This window comes from Somniosus microcephalus, chromosome 26 (genome assembly GCF_052327205.1).
Source record: "Somniosus microcephalus isolate GS21.2 chromosome 26, FLI_Smic_1.0, whole genome shotgun sequence".
Lineage (NCBI taxonomy): Eukaryota > Metazoa > Chordata > Chondrichthyes > Squaliformes > Somniosidae > Somniosus > Somniosus microcephalus.
This window is the reverse complement of record NC_141012.1, coordinates 48,846,143-48,865,156: the sequence shown is the minus strand read 5'-3', so window position 1 is coordinate 48,865,156 and position 19,014 is coordinate 48,846,143. Positions and strand designations below refer to the sequence as shown.

General features: G+C 49.0%; 1 protein-coding gene across 2 annotated transcripts in view; it reads right to left on the bottom strand.

Annotated features, from left to right (window-relative positions):
- The window catches only part of ets1 (ETS proto-oncogene 1, transcription factor), a 148,891-nt gene extending 130,764 nt beyond the window's left edge, over nucleotides 1-18,127 (bottom strand). The window contains exons 1-3 of one of the 2 annotated variants that reach the window (XM_085968167.1): nucleotides 17,968-18,127; nucleotides 16,645-16,726; nucleotides 13,231-13,372 (exon numbers count right to left, since the gene is read on the bottom strand). In XM_085968167.1, coding sequence (XP_085824293.1) covers nucleotides 13,231-13,372; nucleotides 16,645-16,713 — 211 coding nt within the window. In that variant the 5' untranslated portion in view covers nucleotides 16,714-16,726; nucleotides 17,968-18,127. The remainder of the gene's footprint in view (nucleotides 1-13,230; nucleotides 13,373-16,644; nucleotides 16,727-17,967) is intronic. The other variant, XM_085968170.1, reaches the window with a different exon arrangement.
- Between the last annotated feature and the right edge of the window lie 887 nt (nucleotides 18,128-19,014).

Sequence of the window (19,014 nt, the reverse complement as noted above, 5' to 3'; positions counted from 1 at the left end):
ACTCCTCCATCACCATCCCTGGGTATGTCCTGTCCCACCGGCAGGACAGACCCACCAGGGGTGGCGGCACAGTGGTATACAGTCGGGAAGGAGTGGCCCTGGGAGTCCTCGACATTGACTCTGGATCCCATGAAGTCTCATGGTTTCAGGTCAAGCATGGGCCAGGAAACCTCCTGCTGATTACTGCCCTCCCTCAGCTGATGAATCAGTACTCCTCCACGTTGAACACCACTTGGAAGAAGCACTGAGAGTAGCAAGGGCACAGAATGTACTCTAGGTGGGGGACTTCAATGTCCATCACCAAGAGTGGTTCGGTAGCACCACTACTGACTGAGCTGGCCGAGTCCTGAAGGACATAACTGCCAGTCTGGGCCTGCAACAGGTGGTGAGAGAACCAACACGAGGGAAAAACCTACTTGACCTCGTCCTCACCAATCTACCTGTCGCAGATGCATCTGTCTATGACAGCATTGGTAGCAGTGACCACCGCCCAGTCATTGTGGAGACGAAGTCCTGTCTTCACACCGAGGACACCCTCCATCGTGTTGTGTGGCACTACCACTGTGCTAAATGGGATAGATTCAGAACAGATCTAGCAGCTTAAAACTAGGCATCCATGAGGTGTTGTGGGCCATCAACAGCAGCAGAATTGTATTCCACCACAATCTGTAACCTCATGGCCCAGCATATCCCTCACTCTACCATTACACCAAGCTAGTGGACCAACCCTGCTTCAATAAGGATGTAGAAGAGCATGCCAGGAGCAGCACGTGAGTGCAAAAGACAAGGCTGAAGCATTTTCAACCATCTTCAGCCAGGAGTGCCAAGTGGATGATCCATATCGGCCTACTCCTGAGGTCCCCACCATCACAGAAGCCAGTCTTCAGCCAATTCGATTCACGCCACGTGATACCAACAAACGGCTGAGCGCACTGGATACAGCAAAGGCTATGGGCCCTGACAACATCCCGGCTATCGTGCTGAAGACTTGTGCTCCAGAACTAGCCGCGCCTCTAACCAAGTTGCTCCAGTACAGCTACAACACTGGTATCTATCCGCCAATGTGGAAAACTGCCCTGGTATGTCCTGTCCACAAAAAGCAGGACAAATCCAATCCGGCCAGTTACGGCCCCATCAGTCAATCATCAGCAAAGTGATGGAAGGTGTCATCAACAGTGCTATCAAGCGGCAGTTACTCACCAATAACCTGCTCACTGATGCCCAGTTTGGGTTCCGCCAAGACCACTCAGCTCCCGACCTCATTACAGCTTTGGTCCAAACATGGACAAAGGAGCTGAATTCCAGAGGTGAGGTGAGAGTGACTGCCCTTGACACCAAGGCAACATTTGACCGAGTGTGGCATCAAGGAGCCCTAGTAAAACTGAAGTCAATGGGAATCGGGGGGAAAACTCTTCACTGGTTCCTAGCACAAAGCAAGATGGTTGTGGTGGTTGGAGGTCACAGCTCCAGGACATTGCTGCAGGAGTTCCTCATGGCCGTATCCTAGGCCCAACCATGTTCAGCTGCTTCATCAATGACCTTCCCTCCAACATAAGGTCAGAAATGGGGATATTTGCTGATGACTGCAGTGTTCAGCGCCATTCACAACTCCTCAGATAATGAAGCAGTCCATGCCCACATGCAACAAATCCTGGACGACATTCAGGCTTGGGCTGATAAGTGGCAGGTAACATTCGCACCACAGAAGTGCCAGGGAATGACTATCTCCAACAACAAAGAGTCTAACCACATTCAACAGCATTACCATCGCCAAATCCCCCACCATCAACATCCTGGGGGTCACCATTGACCAGAAACTGGACCAGCCACATAAATACTGTGGCAACAAGAGCAGGTCAGAGGCTGGGTATTCTGCGGCGAATGTCTCACCTCCTCAAAGCTTTTCTACCATCTACAAGGCACAAGTCAGGAGTGTGATGGAATACTCTCCACTTGTCTGGATGAGTGCAGCTCCAACAACACTCAAGAAGCTCGACACCATCCAGGACAAAGCAGCCCACTTGATTGGCACCCCATCCACCGCCTTAAACATTCACTCCCTCCACCACCGGCGTACCGTGGCTGCAGTGTGTACCATCTACAAGATGCACTGCAGCAAATCACCAAGGCTTCTTCGGCAGCACCTCCCAAACCCGTAACCTCTTCCACCTAGAAAGACAAGGGCAGCAGGCGCATCTCTCAGTGTCTATCCCTCTCTCTCCAATCTCTCAGTGTCTATCCCTCTCTCTCCAAACTCTCAGTGATTATTTCAGGCATTCAGAGATGTCATCAAGTACTGCCCGGTCTGACAAAGCACAGTTACAGTCCCTGTGATCAGCGTTTTCAAGGAGGTTTATGACCTACTGGAATAGATCTCGGGGTTTATGATGCCAGGTTTTTGATCCTGGGGTTTATGATCCCGGGGTTTATGATCCCGGGGTTTATGATGACAGGGTTTATGATCCCGGGGTTTATGATCCCGGGGTTTATGATCCCGGGGTTTATGATGCCGGGGTTTATGATCCCGGGGTTTATGATCCCGGGGTTTACGATCCCAAGGTTTATGATCCCGGGGTTTATGATCTCGGGGTTTTTGATCCTGGGGTTTATGATCCCAGGGTTCTTTGATGCCGGGGTTTATGAAATGCTCGTCACATCCATATTTACACCCGATTTGATGGAAATTGCAAAGTACAAACACATCCCAGTGTAAGTCCTTTTTAGTTTCACTGTTTTGCATTCTTTAATCTTTATCAGATATTTACAGAATAAACAAATAACACATCAAGAATTATGAACAAGCTCTATGACTTTGAAAAATGTGATTTTAAACATCAATATATAGCAATCTCAGTGGGAAGAAAGACTGTGATGTTGATGATAGTTATCAGGACTGACTGACTAAGAAGAACGTAGTCCTACATCCCATAACTCTCAATATTAAGGCAATGAAAATATGAAATGTGAAAGTTTAGACCCAAAACATCAGCCAGTGATTTAACAAAGCACCTACCTTCAGACAACAATGTACTTGTGATTGCTCCTGACTTTGCAAAAGGAAATCAATGATTATTATCTGTAGATAGACTTAAACCCAGCTTCAATATATGCAGTCAAATTCACAGGTATCAGAGAGAAATCCCCTAAATATCAAACAGCAATTTCAATAGATGTTAACTGTCTTTATTAATGTACCATAATACAACTAATAGAGAGGAATGCAAAGCAGGAACTAAACTGAATTTGGAAATATGTCAGTCATTGATAGCAAGCAAGCCAGAATCCAGATAAGAGTTTACATCAGGTCCACAAATAAGTACCTAGTCCAATCAGCGGCTCAATATGCAGGATACAGGAGAGCCTATTTCATTTGTGTTGGTGTTTGTACAAAACAGACCCATCATTTGAGTTTGTGTTTGACTACACATGATGTGATGAAGATTCAGTGAAGGAAGGAGTCGACAGTGATGATGGACTAACGTAGTAATGAATATGTAGACACTCTTTATAAAGTCACTGCTTTGCATATTTCATGACCAGGTTGCAATCAACGGGTATGAATCTTTCAGTCTGGAGTCTCGTATCAGCCAACAATACATTTTACAAAGTTTTCTATTGGTTTCCAACGTGAATTTAGCAATAATAACAGCACTAAAGCAACAAGTGACAGTGTTGCAATAGGAAGTTGTAGCTCCGGCTTAATCTAACACACAAGAGCAGAGCTGGTATTGGCAAATACTGCCTTTTTAAGTTCAAACTGTTACCAAACTAGTGAATATGATCAAACCACTCAACCCCTCCTCAACATACAGGCTAGAGTCAGAAGTAGAGTCCAACCACTTTGCCTCAGCAATGTGTTTAGCTCTAACCTCAGAAGACTATCTCTTTACTGCACGAACGTGGTATTTTTCCATTTCCCATACCAGCCATTCTGTGGTTTCTCTGAGTGAGATTGCTAAAGAGTGCAGAACTAGGTCTGGTCTGCACCATGAGCTGACTCTCACTGGTAATCCCAGTTCAGTGTGTGCCTAATTCAGTAAATCAAAAAAATATAATTCTGCAAAACTGCCTTCTTCCAATAAAATGCAAAAACAAATCTACACCTAGTGCACGACCTTTTAGATCAGCCACACTGACAGAGGCCTTGGCTTCATGCAAATGAGGACCGTCTACCGGAGAGATTTGTGGAAAACCCCCTCAAACCAATAGCACAGTATACAGATAGCACAATGTACAGCGGTGGTGAAAATGGCAAACAGTATCTTAGGATGTATAAGTCAAGAGAGAGATCACATGTCCTGAGAAGTGATCATTAGTTTATACGAAGCACTGGTTCATCCCCCACCTTGAGTATTGCGTAGTGTTCTGGGTAGGGGGCATCTCAGCCTTGGGGGGGGGGGGGATGAGAAAGAAGAGCAACCAAGTTAAAAGAAACAAAACTAAGTTGATGGATGGCACTGGGCGTCTGAGTATGTGAAAGGATTAAGGCCGGGAATTTCCTTGGAGCTGCTCCCGCTCCGTCACCATAACCTCGTCGTAAGTACGTTGGAAATCTGTTTCCGCACATAAACAAGGTTTCTGCCACACTTCTGGCAAAGTTATGGCAACAGGAGCAGCTCCAAGGAAATTCACGACTTAAGTGTACAGGGAACAAATGGCTTCGAGGTGATCTTATTTATGATCATAAATTGGCATTACACAAGTACCCATTACCTACTAGAAACTCTCAATCCCATAAATTGTGTTGCCTAAGTATGCAGATCAATTGTAAATGGAAGGTGGAGAGAAATACAAATATTGAGGCAGAAAGCACATTGGCAGCTGTACGCGACTTGTGGTTTGTCACCTTGTGATCTGTATTTCCACAGTTAGAGAATGGTTTACGTAGCAGGTATGACAGAATATATTCAAGTTTGGATGGAGATTTTTGATTTAAATTTTTTTTAATTTCCTCCAATTAAATATCGGGAAGACAATAGCCATTGCCTTCAGTTCACGCCACAAACTCCGTTCCCTTTTCACTGATTCGATCTCTCTCTCCGGCAACGGTCTAAGGCTGACCAAGTCTGTTCGCAACCTTGGTGTCATATTTGATCACGAATTGAGCTTCCTACCTCATATTCGTTCTATCACTAAGACCGCCCATTTTCACTTTCATAATATCGCCCAGCTCTGCCCTTACCTCAACCTATCTGCTGCCGAAACCCTCATCCATTCCGTTATCACCTCGAGACTTGACCATTCCAATCCACTCCTGGCCGGCCTCCCTCTTTCTACCCTCCATAAACCTGAGTTTATCTAAAACGCTGCCACCCGTGTCCTAACTCACACCGAGTCCCACTCCCCCATCTCCCCTACACTGGCTCCCAGTTAAACAATGCCTCGATTTTAAAATTTTCATCTTTGTTTTCAAATCCCACTCACCACTCCTTACCTCTGTAAGCTCCCCGAGCCCTAGAATCCCCCTAGACCTCTGCGCTCTGCCTATTCTGGCCTTTTGAACATCCGATTTTAATTGCTCTACCATTGGTGGCCGTGTCTTTAGCTGCCTTGGCCCCAAGCTCTGGGATTCCCTCCCTTAATCTCTCCTTCTCTCTACCTCTCTTTCCTCCTTTAAGACGCTCCTTAAAACCTACATCTTTGATCAAGCTTTTGGTCACCTGTCCTAACAGCTCCTTGTCTGGCTTGGTGTCAAATTTGGGGTTTTTTGATAGCACTCCTGTGGAGTGCCTTGGGATATTTTATTATATTTATATAGCGCCTTTAATGTAGGTTGTTGTTGTTTTTTTACTTATAAGTGACACCTGAGAGGCTTTAACACCAAGAGCTGATTTTGAACCTGACCCTGTACATGTTGAACTATTTTCAGAAACTTGTAGCGATTTCTAAAAAATTGCCATCATTTCCTCTGTTGACTTTACATCCAGAGTAACTCCAGTCACTGCAATACAGAGCCAATCTCAGTCTCATTTCACGGCAATACGGAGCCAATCTCAGTCTCGTTTCACTGTAATACGGAGCCAATCTCAGTCTCGTTTCACTGTAATACGGAGCCAATCTCAGTCTCGTTTCACTGTAATACGGGGCCAATCTCAGTCTCGTTTCACTGTAATACGGAGCCAATTTGAGCCTAGATATCAGCCTTGGCTCAGTCAGTAGCATTTTGTCTATAAGTCAGAAGGTTGTGGGTTCAAGCCCCACTCTAGACAGCTGAGTGCATAATCTAGGCTGAAACTTCAGTGCAGCACTGGGGGATTGCTGTACTGTCAGAGGTGCAGTCTTTTGGAGGAGACGTTAAAGCGAGGCCCAGTCTGACGTACCAGGTGGATTTAAAAGATCCCATGCCACTCTTCGTAGCGAGAGGGTTCGAGGACAGGAACAAGGATGTCTTGCTACAGTTGTACAGGGCCTTGGTGAGACCACACCTTGAGTACTGTGTGCAGTTTTGGGATATTTATCATCCTTTGTTGTCTAAATTTTCCGCACCAGCACTTAAAAAGAAGCACTATTCAATATGGAAGTAAAGGGCAGGTCAAGAGCTAATGAGGCAATACTCAACCAAAATTAGATAAGACGAGTTAACACTTTGTACAGGGCAAGTACTCGCCACAAACCACACGTTTTTGTGCAAATGAAAACTGATGAATATGTAATACATCAGCGAATCAAAGACTGAAATGAGTTGGAGCAGGACACAGGTACAAAGACTCTTCACTTCAACTTGGTCAAATTATGGAGAGGGAAGAGTGTGAAGGAAGGCTTACTTGGAGCTTAGAAGGAACAAGAGATTCACTAGAACGGTTCTAAGGATGAGGGAATACAGTGACGTGGATAGACTGGAGAAGCTGGGGTTGTTCTCCTTAGACCAGTGAAGGATAAGAGGAGATTTAATAGAGGTGTTTAAAATTATAAAGGGTTTCGGCAGAATAAATAAAGAGAAACTGTTTCCAATGGCTGAAGGGTCGATAACCAGAGGGCACAGATTTAAGGTGATTGGCAAAAGAACCAGAAGCGACCTGAGGAAAAACATTTTACACAACAAGTGGTTAGGGTTTGGAATGCATTGCCGGACAGGGTGGTGGAAACAGATTCAATAGTCGCCTTCAAAAGGGAACTGGACAAATACTTGAAGAAGAAAAACATTTCAGGGATATGGGGAAAGAGCAGGGGAGTGGGACTAACTGGATTGCTCTGTGAAGAGCCGGCGCAGACTCCATGGGCCGAATGGCCTCCTTCTGTGCTGTACTATTCAATGATTCTATAAGAGTGGAAACTTGAAAGAAGCACTAACCTTCATGATAAAATAGAAAAACACAAGAAAGGTTGTGATGGAGCTGCTATTTTAGCGGTGATGACTCAATGTGGTTTGTGATAAGGCTCACATCAGATGTGTGGTAACGCTGCACTAGGTGCAGAGGCTGGCCTTCCTGTTTGTAGTTCTCTGATCACAAGGCATTATTATTGTGTTGGTTTGTGGTGCTGTACTGCTCTTTCTGGAATGAATTCTGCCACCTTTTTTTTTTGCTAAAAGTAACACTTTAACACTGGTTTAAGGTGTGCCAACCTGTAGCACCGAGTAATACTATCTGCTCACCAGCGTCAGGAATGCCAGTGACATTTTTATTGTAAAACAAAGAGCCAGCTGTACTGCTAGCTCTTTATTAACATAAGAAATCTGCTGGGCCCTTTTTTAATCATTCAAATAAAGTTTAACTGGATTTTTTTGCATCGGATGCTGTTGCACTGCAAGCCCCGAGTGATGTAACACTACCTGCTAATGATAGTCTCACACCACTTGTCAACATTCTCGTCACGGTCAGATTGCAGCCCTCAGTCTGCACTTTGTGCTTCAATCAACACACAAGTTGCAGGACGAATGTCCTTTAAACTCAGTTTTGTTGTGGTGTTAAAGGAAGTGGGTGGATAGCTGGGCCAGAACGCCAAGGCGAGGTGGGGTGGGAAATGCTGGGACACTTGCCATCCAGTGAAAACACCATGGTTAGAAGCGACTCAGTTCAGACTGATGCACAGGTCCTACCACTGAACTATCCTAAACCCACGAAGATAAACTCCTGCACCATTAGCACACTTGCAGCTCCTTTCCGAACAACCCCTAAGAACAAGAGTTAAAGCAGTGAAAGAATGGATTAATGCAGATCAGTTACATCATTCACATCAGTTTTGATGAAGGTTTTTTAGTCGAAGGTGTGAACCTGCCTTTTCTCTTTCAAATGCCAATGAACTGCTGCGTATTTCCAGCATTTTCTGGTATTTTTTTGCATAAGATTTTGTTCTTTTATCTTTATTTATAGCCATTAGAGAGAGACCTTCATCAGAGAGAGGAGATACTCATCAGAGAGAGGTCAGATCGCTAACCTACGTCAAAGAGAGAGAGCACCTTCATCAGAGAAAAGAGGCCTTCATCGGAGGGAGAAGATCATCGGAGTGAGGAGATCAAAGAAAGGAAATAATCAAAAGACAGGGGCCTAGAAATTCAGTATAGCCACTTTTGGGGCGGTAAAGTCGGGCGGCCGCTAAAGTTTGCGCCCGCCGGAAAGTGGAGGCCACTTCGCCGAAATTCAGTAGCTTTGGCCAAGGAGTTTGCTCGAGCGCTAAAACTGGCGATGCACGGCTATCCTTAGGCGCTAAGCCGGCGGTGCAGACTGATACCGCCGAGGCCGGGCGCAGCGCAGGTGCGGTCATGTTTTGATTGACAGCAGACACCCTGGCGCCGGCCAGCTCTTAAAGGGGGAAGGGTCGACTTGGTCTGCTGCCACGCCCTGGATACTGCAGCCCTCCAGCTAGGCCTAAACACTGCTGCTGGAGAGAAATAGCGCCAGGAAGGATGCAGAGGGCCCGTGAGCGAGCGCAGCGCTTCTCTGGCCATGATTTAAAGGTGCTGGTTAGGGCTTTGGAGAAGAGAAGCCATATCTTGTTCCCGGACAGTGGCAAGAAGCCTCCCAACAGGGTGTACGGGAGAGCCTGGAGGGATATCGCCCAGAGGGTCACAGCCACCTGCGATGTCCCCCGGACTGTTGTCCAATGCCGGAAAAAGTTTAGCGACCTCACTCGGATTGTCAGGGTGAGTACCCTTTCCAGTGTCCTCCTCATCCTTGCATGTGCACCTCACATTATGGGCAAAGGGACCTCAAAGGCCTAATGGCCAGCCCTCATCCAGCAGCTATGGCACTGGCATGAACATCAATTGCACTTTCTGCACTTTACACACTGGCCAAGCTATTCGACCATGGGAGGCAGTGCACACAACAACAGGGCACCACACTGTACTTAGAGGCCGTCCTTTCTCTTGCAGGCCAAGCTGGCCCAGAATCTGAAGAGCCGGACTGTCACCGGGGGAGGCCGTCCCCAGTTCCAGCAGCTCAGTGACCTGGAGGAGCGCGTGGGTCGACTCATGGGTTCCCGGGTGATTGGCCCCGTTGCAATTGGAGATGCCGACCCTGTGCTGGGCCCCAATGGTAAGGACATGACCTTTTGGACCGCTCTCGTTCCCCTTGCGCTTCAGATCTACATCCTTTGCCACTGTCCGACCAATGCGCAGAATGCCACCACTCATGCCTCCCTCGCTGACGCCCTGTCCTCACTCTAAAGCTACTCTTGTGCCTTCCTGCTTTCAGCTGGTGAGGAGGAGGTCCCTGAAGCTGCGAGTGTCAGTCCCTCGGAAGAGGAGGACGAGGAGGAGCAAGAGGAAGGCGGCCCATCGGGGGAACCCTCATCCGCGCCAGGGGATGGCAATGGAGGGGACACGTCTTCCCTGGAGGAGAGCCAGGGGAAGTGTTGCAGGGGGGTGTAGCTCCTGTGCCCAGTGGCGTCCAGCCACGCGGGAAGGGTCGGGCAGCACGGCTGCCTTCTCCCCAGAGGGGGGGGGAAGTGTTGCAGGGGAGTGTAGCTCCTGTGCCCAGTGGCGTCCAGCCACGCGGGAAGGGTCGGGCAGCTCGGCTGCCTTCTCCCCAGAGGGGGGAAGTGTTGCAGGGGAGTGTAGTTGCTGGGCCCAGTGGCGTGCAGCCACGCGGGAAGGGTCGGGCAGCTCGGTTGCCTTCTCCCCAGAGGGAGAGTCCGGCCTCCAGTCCGGAGACGGTCCTCGCCCAGGAGGTGCGCCTCCTTGATCAAATGTCCGCGGACTCGGATCGTCGGCACACCGAGTTCATGGGGGTTGTGGCACGGTTGCCTGAGGCCATTGAGTCCCTGGCTCATAGTGTGTCTGATTTCGGGGCCTCACAGGCCAGGGGTTTCGAACAACTCGCGGCAGCACAGGCCAGAGGTCTCGAACAATTCGGGGCATCACAGGACGCGAGTCGGGCCGAATTCGGGGCATCACAGGACGCGAGTCGGGCCGAATTGAGGGCAGCACAGGACGCGAGTCGGGACGAATTCAGGGCCGCACAGGCAGCGAGTGGACAGTTGATCAGTGGTGCCGTGCAGTCAGTGGCTGGTCTGATGCGGGCACAGACCAGGGCAGTACGGGCACGCACTGCTGCCACACTCGCTGTGTCAGGCAGGCATCGCCAGGGCACCCGCCGCGCTGCAGCAGCACAGCGGTCTGGCCTTCACCAGATTGCTGCGCTTGCTGCAGTGCCAGCCCGGCCGAGTGCCAGTGTCTCAGGCGAGCAGCGAGCGCCTGGCATCAGCCAGCTTGCCCCCATTGCTGCAGCCGCCACTGCCACTCCCCCAGCGAAGCTGCGACGAGCTGCTGGAGGGACTGATGCTGCCCAGCCACAGCTGCAGCAGTCAGCAGCCGGCCCCTCGAGGGCCAGAGCTCGTCTAGGCCGACCCCCAAGGGCATCTGCCGTCACGCAATGTGCCCCTCAGGAGCCTTCCCCCAGCCTTGCAGCACCCACAGGGCCCAGGTTGAGGCGGAGCAGCAGGTCGGCCAGGGGCCGGAAAAGCCTGGACAAGGACTCGCCCTCTCGGCACACAAAGTAGAGTGTGTTGGCAAATGTTTTTTTATATGGGGGTGGTTGTGTTGTCTATGGGGGGGGTTCTTTTGGTAAGGCCGAGGATGAAGGCCATTTGGATGGACAAGTTTTGTTATTCCTCCCCAGGTTGTGGGAGTGAGATATGTTTTTGACTGTTTTTTGTGGGTGTTGTCTGTTTTTGGGTTTCATGTGGGAAGGGCCCTGAGTTTGTTCAATAAAGCTTTTTCTTTATTCAGCTTGTCCATGTGTGATGTTTCAAGTGGTTGTTGTGTTAACCGGCTGAGGGCTTGCGGAGCGGCTGCATTCATGTGCCTTCATTGCCACAAGCCATTCCCTGACAGGGGGCCTAGAAGTGTCATTCAATAAGCTGCCGACGGACGGCCCTTGGACCTTGTGGCTCCCTCCTGGGCTGGTACTCCTCCTCCTCCTCCTCATGGTCCTCCTGAGGTGGTGGTCCAACGTGAGGTGGCAGTGCCTGAGTCCTGCGGATAGCCAGGTTGTGCAGCATGCAGCAAACGACGACGAACTGGGAGACTCTATCCGGCGAATACTGCAGAGATCCGCCGGAGCGATCCAGGCAGCGGAACCGTTGCTTGAGGACGCCAATCGTTTGCTCTATGATGTTCCTTGTGGCTTGATGGCTTTCGTTGTATGCCTCCTCAGCAGGGGTCCTGGGCGCGCGGAGCGGGGTCATGAGCCATGTACACAAAGGATAGCCTTTGTCCCCGATAAGCCATCCTCTTGGGGGAGGCTGTGCCTGGAACATGTCAGCCACAGTAGTCTGGCGCAGGATAAATGCATCGTGGCTGCTGCCTGGAAAGCGGGCATTGACAGCTAGGATGCGCTGCCTGTGGTCACACACCAGCTGTACATTGAGGGAATGGTAGCCCTTCCGGTTGCGGTAATCCTCGGCATTGTCGATAGGTGCCCGCAAAGCCACATGCGTGCAGTCAATGGCGCCCTGCACCATGGGGAAGTCGGCAATCCTCACAAATCCGACTGCACGCTGCTCCTGCCTCTCTAGGGTCATGGGGAAGGAGATGAATTGGTGTCCCCTTGTGAAAAGGGCATCGGTGACCTGCCGGATGCAGCGGTGCACGGCGAATTGGGAGATGTTAGCTATGTCCCCAGCAGCAGCTTGGAAGGAGCCGCTTGCATAAAAGTTCAGAGCCACCGTGACCTTCACTTCCACCGACAGAGACGTCCTGCACATCAGCTGTGGACGCAGATCTCTGTAAAGCAGCTGGCAGATCTCTGCAACCACCTCCCTTCTGAAGCGCAGCCTCTTAACACACTGCGCGGCAGTCATGGTGAGATAGGACACCTGCTGGCGGTATTCCCTGAGTGGGTAAGGCCTACGTTGCCGACGCCTGATGCCTCCTCTGCGTCTCGGCATGGCTGCCCCTCTCACACAGCGTCTGCGAGCCCTTCGCACATAATGCTGGAACTGAGGGTTGGAACCCCATGCAGCCCCCATAATATACTTGCAAACAATGAAATCACAATGAAGCAAATTTCCAAGCTCTGGCCAGAAGCCAAAAATACCTCTCCTATGTTGGGCCAAATCAGTAAGGTCTCTTCCTTGGTCTCTGTCCAGAAATCCGTTGCAGAAAAGTCATTGCAGCAAAATGGCTGGCCTTTATAGTTCAGTGTAAGTGCCCTTTAATTAGCGCTCCCCGAGGCCCGCAGGGCCTCTGCTGCGTTCCACTTCACAGTTCTTAACACTGCCACGCCCACATTGGGCGGGCGCGACTGAAGTTCCGGTTTGGGGCGCACAAAGGGCGTTGCACGACGAAATGACGTCATAAGATGCGCGCGCAGCTGAGCGCGCGCAAACACTTTGCGCCGGCGCTAAATGTCTACTGAAGTTGGGCGTAGGCGCAGATCGTCCTGCGCCCGGGCGCTAAGTGCCTAGCGCTCGAGTTCTACCCCTCCTAAGGCGCTAACGGCTGGCGAACGCAACTGAATTTCTAGGCCAGGAGGCCTTAATCAAAGAGGGAGAGTCTCACTGGAGAGATAAGATCTTCAACAGAGATAGAAAATCTTCATCCATATGTGTAAACTTTCATCAACGATGAGACCTTCAGCAGAGGCAGGGAACCTTCCTCCTTCTGATCAGTCTTGATTTGAAGCCATTTCCATGGATGAAATGCCGGTTTTCCAACCCATTGCACCAAGCCGCCTCCGTAATGAAGTCAGATACATTCAGAGATGGAGTTGCAAAGCACACATTTCTTTTGGGAGGAGGGGGGAGTTGGATGGTAATTGGTGTGTTGTGTCCCTCTATATCTCTTACCTGGAGTGGAGTACTCAAGACCAGTGGGCACCTCCTGAGCTGCGAACTCATCCTGCTGTTGGTAGTAGAATCTTTGTTGGTAGCAGTTATCAGGAAATCCTACCAAGGATGGATCCTCACACATGTCAACAGGGACCTGCCTCTGAAATACAGGAAGCAACATCTCATTATATGGAAGCCCGCTTCAGATACATACAAGCATTACTCACTAATTTTGTATTAGGGGACACAATCCCAGCCAGTATCTTGGTTGATGGACACAATCGGAAAGGTTACAACATGCTGTATTATGGAGTGATAGGACTCAGGCACAGATAAGATGCAGAATACCATTCCGTCAACACTGCCGCATTAAGCACACTCAATTCAGGTACAGCAAGGGTTGGATACAGAGTAAAGCTCCCTCTACACTGTCCCATCAAACACTCCCAGGGCAGGTACAGCACGGGGTTAGATACAGAGTAAAGCTCCCTCTACACTGTCCCATCAAACACTCCCAGGGCAGGTACAGCACGGGTTAGATACAGAGTAAAGCTCCCTCTACACTGTCCCATCAAACACTCCCAGGGCAGGTACAGCACGGGTTAGATACAGAGTAAAGCTCCCTCTACACTGTCCCATCAAACACTCCCAGGGCAGGTACAGCACGGGTTAGATACAGAGTAAAGCTCTCTCTACACTGTCCCATCAAACACTCCCAGGGCAGGTACAGCATGGGTTAGATACAGAGTAAAGCTCCCTCTACACTGTCCCATCAAACACTCCCAGGGCAGGTACAGCACGGGTTAGATACAGAGTAAAGCTCCCTCTACACTGTCCCATCAAACACTCCCAGGGCAGGTACAGCACGGGTTAGATACAGAGTAAAGTACCCTCCACAGTAAAGCTCTAACTATGTGTCTATACTCAGGCACGCATGCTCACTTGCACATTTCCAGTATTTAAATATCTACAACTTTTAGTCTCCAGTCTTCTTTATTAGGTAAAATTCTGAGACTAGCTGAAACAATGTGGAGCACAACAACAACAACAACTTGTGTTTATACAACACCTTTAATGTAGAAAAACTTCCCAAGGTGCTTCACAGGGATGCAAGAAAAAGAATGGATGCCGAGCCAAAGAAGGGTGACCAAAGCTTGGTCAAAGATTTGGGTTATAGGGTCTTAAAGGGAGAGCGCAATGTGGAGAGGTTGAGGGAGGCAATTCCATAGCTTGGGGGCTAAGCAGCTGAAAGAACCGCCACCAACGATGGGGCAAAGGGAGAGGGAGATGCCCAGGACACCAGAGTGCGAGGAATGGAGAGTTGTTGGTGGTGAGGGGAGTGTTGTTGCATTGGATGAGGTTACAGAGATAAGGAGGAGCAAGGCCATAAAGGGATTTGAACATGAGGATAGGAATTTTATATGTGAGGCTTTGGGTGATTGGGAACCAATGTAGATCAGTAAGGATAGGAGTGATGGGTGAACGGGAATTGCTGTGCCCAGTAGAGTTTTGAATGAGCTGAAATTTACAGAAGGCGCAGGATGGGATACCAGCCCGGAGGGCATGAGAACAGTTGAACTGGAGCTGGCGATGACATGGATGAGGGTTTCAGCTGCAGCTGGGCTGAGGCTGGGGCGGAGACAGCTGATGTTATCAAGCTCGATGGAAGCAGTCTCGCTAATGGAGAGCATATCAGGTCAGAGGCTCAGCTCAGGGTCAAGTAGGACAGGAAAGTTGTGAACAGCCTGGTTCAGCCTGAAATAGTAACCGGAGAGGGGGATGGAGTAAGTGGCAAGGGCATGGAGTTTGTGACGAAGGGCTGAAGGCAATGGCTTCGGTCTTCCCAATGATTAACTGGAGGAAATTGCGGCTCATCCAAGATTGAATGTGTGAGAATTAGAATTATAGCGGATGTTTGACTACTACAAGTAGATCTAGAGGCGTTGGGGGATTTTGCCCGAGATTAGCAAATGCCGTTTAACTTAGATAAGTGCAGCATTATGACTGTGGGCCGGTCAAATGCTGAACATACATACACCCATCAGGGAAAAGAACTAAAGCCAGTGGTGAAAAAAAGATCTGGGTGTTTTAGTGCATCATAGAAACATAGAAGATAGGAGCAGGAGTAGGCCATTCGGCCCCTCGAGCCTGCTCTGCCATTCAATGCGATCATGGCTGATCATCCAAATTCAGTACCCGGTCCCTGCTTTCTCCCCATACCTCTTGATCCCTTTAGCCTTAAGAAATATATCCAACTCCTTCTTGAATATATTTAATGAATTGGCCTCTACTGCCTTCTGTGGTAGAGAATTCCACAGGTTCACCACTCTCTGGGTGAAGAAATTCCTCCTCATTTCTGTCCTAAATGGCCTACCCTTTATCCTTAGACTGTGACCCCTGGTTCTGGACTCCCCGACCATCGGGAACATCCTTCCTGCATCTAGTCTGTCCAGTCCTGTCAGAATTTTATAAGTTTCAATGAGATCCCCTCTCATTCTTCTAAACTCCAGCCAGTACAAGCTCAATCGACCCAATTTCTCCTCATACGTCATTCCTGCCATCCCAGGTATCAGTCTGGTGAATCTTCGCTGAACTCCTTCCATGGCAAGAATATCCTTCCTCAGATAAGGCGACCAAAACTGCACACAATACTCAAGATGTGGTCTCACCAAGGCCCTGTACAACTGCAGCAACAACTTGTTCCTGTACTCAAAACCTCTCGCTACGAAGGCCAACATACCATTTGCCTTCTTAACCGTCTGCTGCACCTGCATGCTTACCTTCAGCGACTGGTGCACAAGGACACCCAGGTCTCGTTGCACTTCCCCTTCTCCCAATCTATTGCCATTCAGATAATAATCTGTCTTCCTGTTTTTGCCACCAAAGTGGATAACCTCGCATTTATCCACATTACACTGCATCTGCCATGCATCTGCCCAATCACCCAACCTGTCCAAATCATACTGGAGTTTCTCGGCATCCTCCTCACAGCACTCACGCCCACCCAGCTTTGTGTCGTCTGCAAACTTGGAGATATTACATCTAGTTCCCTCGTCTAGATCATTAATATATACTGTGAATAGCTGGGGTCCTAGCACCGATCCCTGCGGTACCCCACTAGTCACTGCCTGCCATTCGGAAAAAGACCCGTTTATTCCAACTCTTTGCTTCCTGTCTGCCAACCAGTTCTCTATCCAAGTCAGTACCTTACCCCCAATCCTAACATTCTAACAGTCGAGTTGGGAGATTGTAAGCTCTCCCCCCCCCCCTCATTAGGAGGATAGCTGAGAGGGGGAGTATGGAGGGGCTGTGACAGGGTAAGTAATGTTTGTTGGCATGCACCTCTGCCTGGGTTGTGTGTTTTTACCATTTCCTACCTCTCTCTCTCTCGAGGCTCAGAGAGCAGGATGCCCGGCTGTCAGTACAACTTACCATCAGGCCCATGTAAGGTGGAAGGTATGAACTGCAGCTTCCAGCCATTGCCTCGGGGTAATAATTCATCTTCAAGATCTGCCTAAAACCACAAGGAGCAAGAGCCTGTTAGATCCTCGGACAGTCCCCAGGCAAAGTAATTTACTCCTATTTCACCATTTGTATATTTTTCTTAATGGATTTCTTTCAATCTTTTGCACACATTTATGTCAAAACTAAACTTAAAGTGTGACAGGTCATCTGCACCTGGCTTTCTGGCAATGCTTTACTGACGATAACACAAAATGTAGTTCAACAATGCGGTTGAAGTGTTTAATATGTTCTTAATGTGACTGCAGTAATAAAATGCAGTCTATATAAGGTGGGCACTGATTTACATGGGTAATGAATGGTGCACACAGCACAGTGGCACACACTGTTGTGGGTAGTTACTGACGCACACTACACTGTGCACACTGATTAATATACAATGTTGTACACAATGGCTGATACACACTGTCGTGCAATGATTAACCCACTGCTGTGTATAACGTTTCATATATTCACTGTGCAGTGATTGATGTATGCACATTAATTGATACACATTCTTGTGCACACACATTGTTCACACTGATTGATACACCGTTGTGAATAATGACCTGATACACATTGTTAAACGGTTATTGATACATGCTTTGTTGTGCACAATGATTTTGCACAGATTAATACACTTTACACATAATTGATGCATTTTGCTGTGCACATTCACTGGCACACATGTTGCACATAATGATTGACACTCAGTGATTGATACAGTGACTGATGTGCCCGGTGATTAATACACGTGTTATAGTGACTGATACATTTGTGCACACCGGCTAATGCACAAACTGTTGTGCACATTAAATGATGCACATTGCTGTGCAGTGCACAGTAACTATTGCACACACTGCTGTGCACAGTGACTGAAATACACGTGAACAGTGACCGAGGCTTGGTGATTGTTATCCAGTCCCTATTACACGCTCAATGCACAATTGCTTCCCCAGAATCGCACATCTTAGCCCTGAAAGCAGACCCGCTGCCCCGTGCTGCACAAACAGTTGTGGACTGTGGGCTCAGGGAAGATTTTTTACAGAATAACAAAACTGATTTATAGAAACTGAAGCCTTGCTCAGAATTGCAAGTTCTCATTGACTGACAGCACAAAACCTCGGGATCATTTCCCCAGGAACCTTCAAACCAGAGCAGCAGAGGTTTCAGAATAAGAGACATTTCAAATTCATATCCGCATGTGCGACAACTCCGCACAAATATACCACAGAATAACAACCAGCAATGTACCTTGAGGCTCAGCACAGGGCTGAGTGGTTCCCTCAGCGGCTGATTCACCTCTCTCGCTACCCTGAGCTCCCGGAGCCGGCTCCCAATTCTCACTCCCTTGTCCTCACTTCTCACCAATCTCCAAAGCCTCGGGGCCACAGTGTCAGGGACAGTGCGTGGACTCCACCTATTTAACAGCCCAGTGGCATTGACATCACGTCCTACCGGATCCCAACCTTCCTGAAACAGGAATTGCGAGCGGTCGCCCGGGACTGGTCGAGTTCCACATGTATCGGGAGGATTCAATCTCACTAATGCTCGAGCATGACTCGGCCGGGCCGGGCTGGGCCGACACTAGGACGGTTCGGAAGTCTGGTGTTTGAGCACACTAGGGTCACTGTGACAGCCGCCGGGGGTAAGGTGACTGGGATACAGTGACCAGGGACAGAGTAACCAGGGATACAGTGACCAGGGATACAGTGACTGGGACAGAGTAACCAGGGATACATTGACCAGGGACAGAGTGACCAGAAATACAGTGACCAGAAATACAGTGACTGGGATACAGTGACCAGAAATACAGTGACTGGGATACAGTGACCAGAAATACAGTGACTGGGATACAGTGACCAGGGATACAGTGACTGGGATACAGTGACCAGAAATACAGTGACTGGGATACAGTGACCAGAAATACAGTGACTGGGATACAGTGACCAGAAATACAGTGACTGGGATACAGTGACCAGAAATACAGTGACTGGGATACAGTGACCAGAAATACAGTGACTGGGATACAGTGACCAGGGATACAGTGACTGGGACAGAGTGACCAGGGATACAGTGACTGGGACAGAGTGACCACAAATACAGTGACTGGGATACAGTGACCAGAAATACAGTGACTGGGATACAGTGACCAGGGATACAGTGACTGGGACAGAGTGACCAGGGATACAGTGACTGGGACAGAGTGACCAGAAATACAGTGACCAGGGACAGAGTGACCAGGGATACAGTGACTGGGATACAGTGACCAGGGACAGAGTGGCCAGGGATACAGTGACT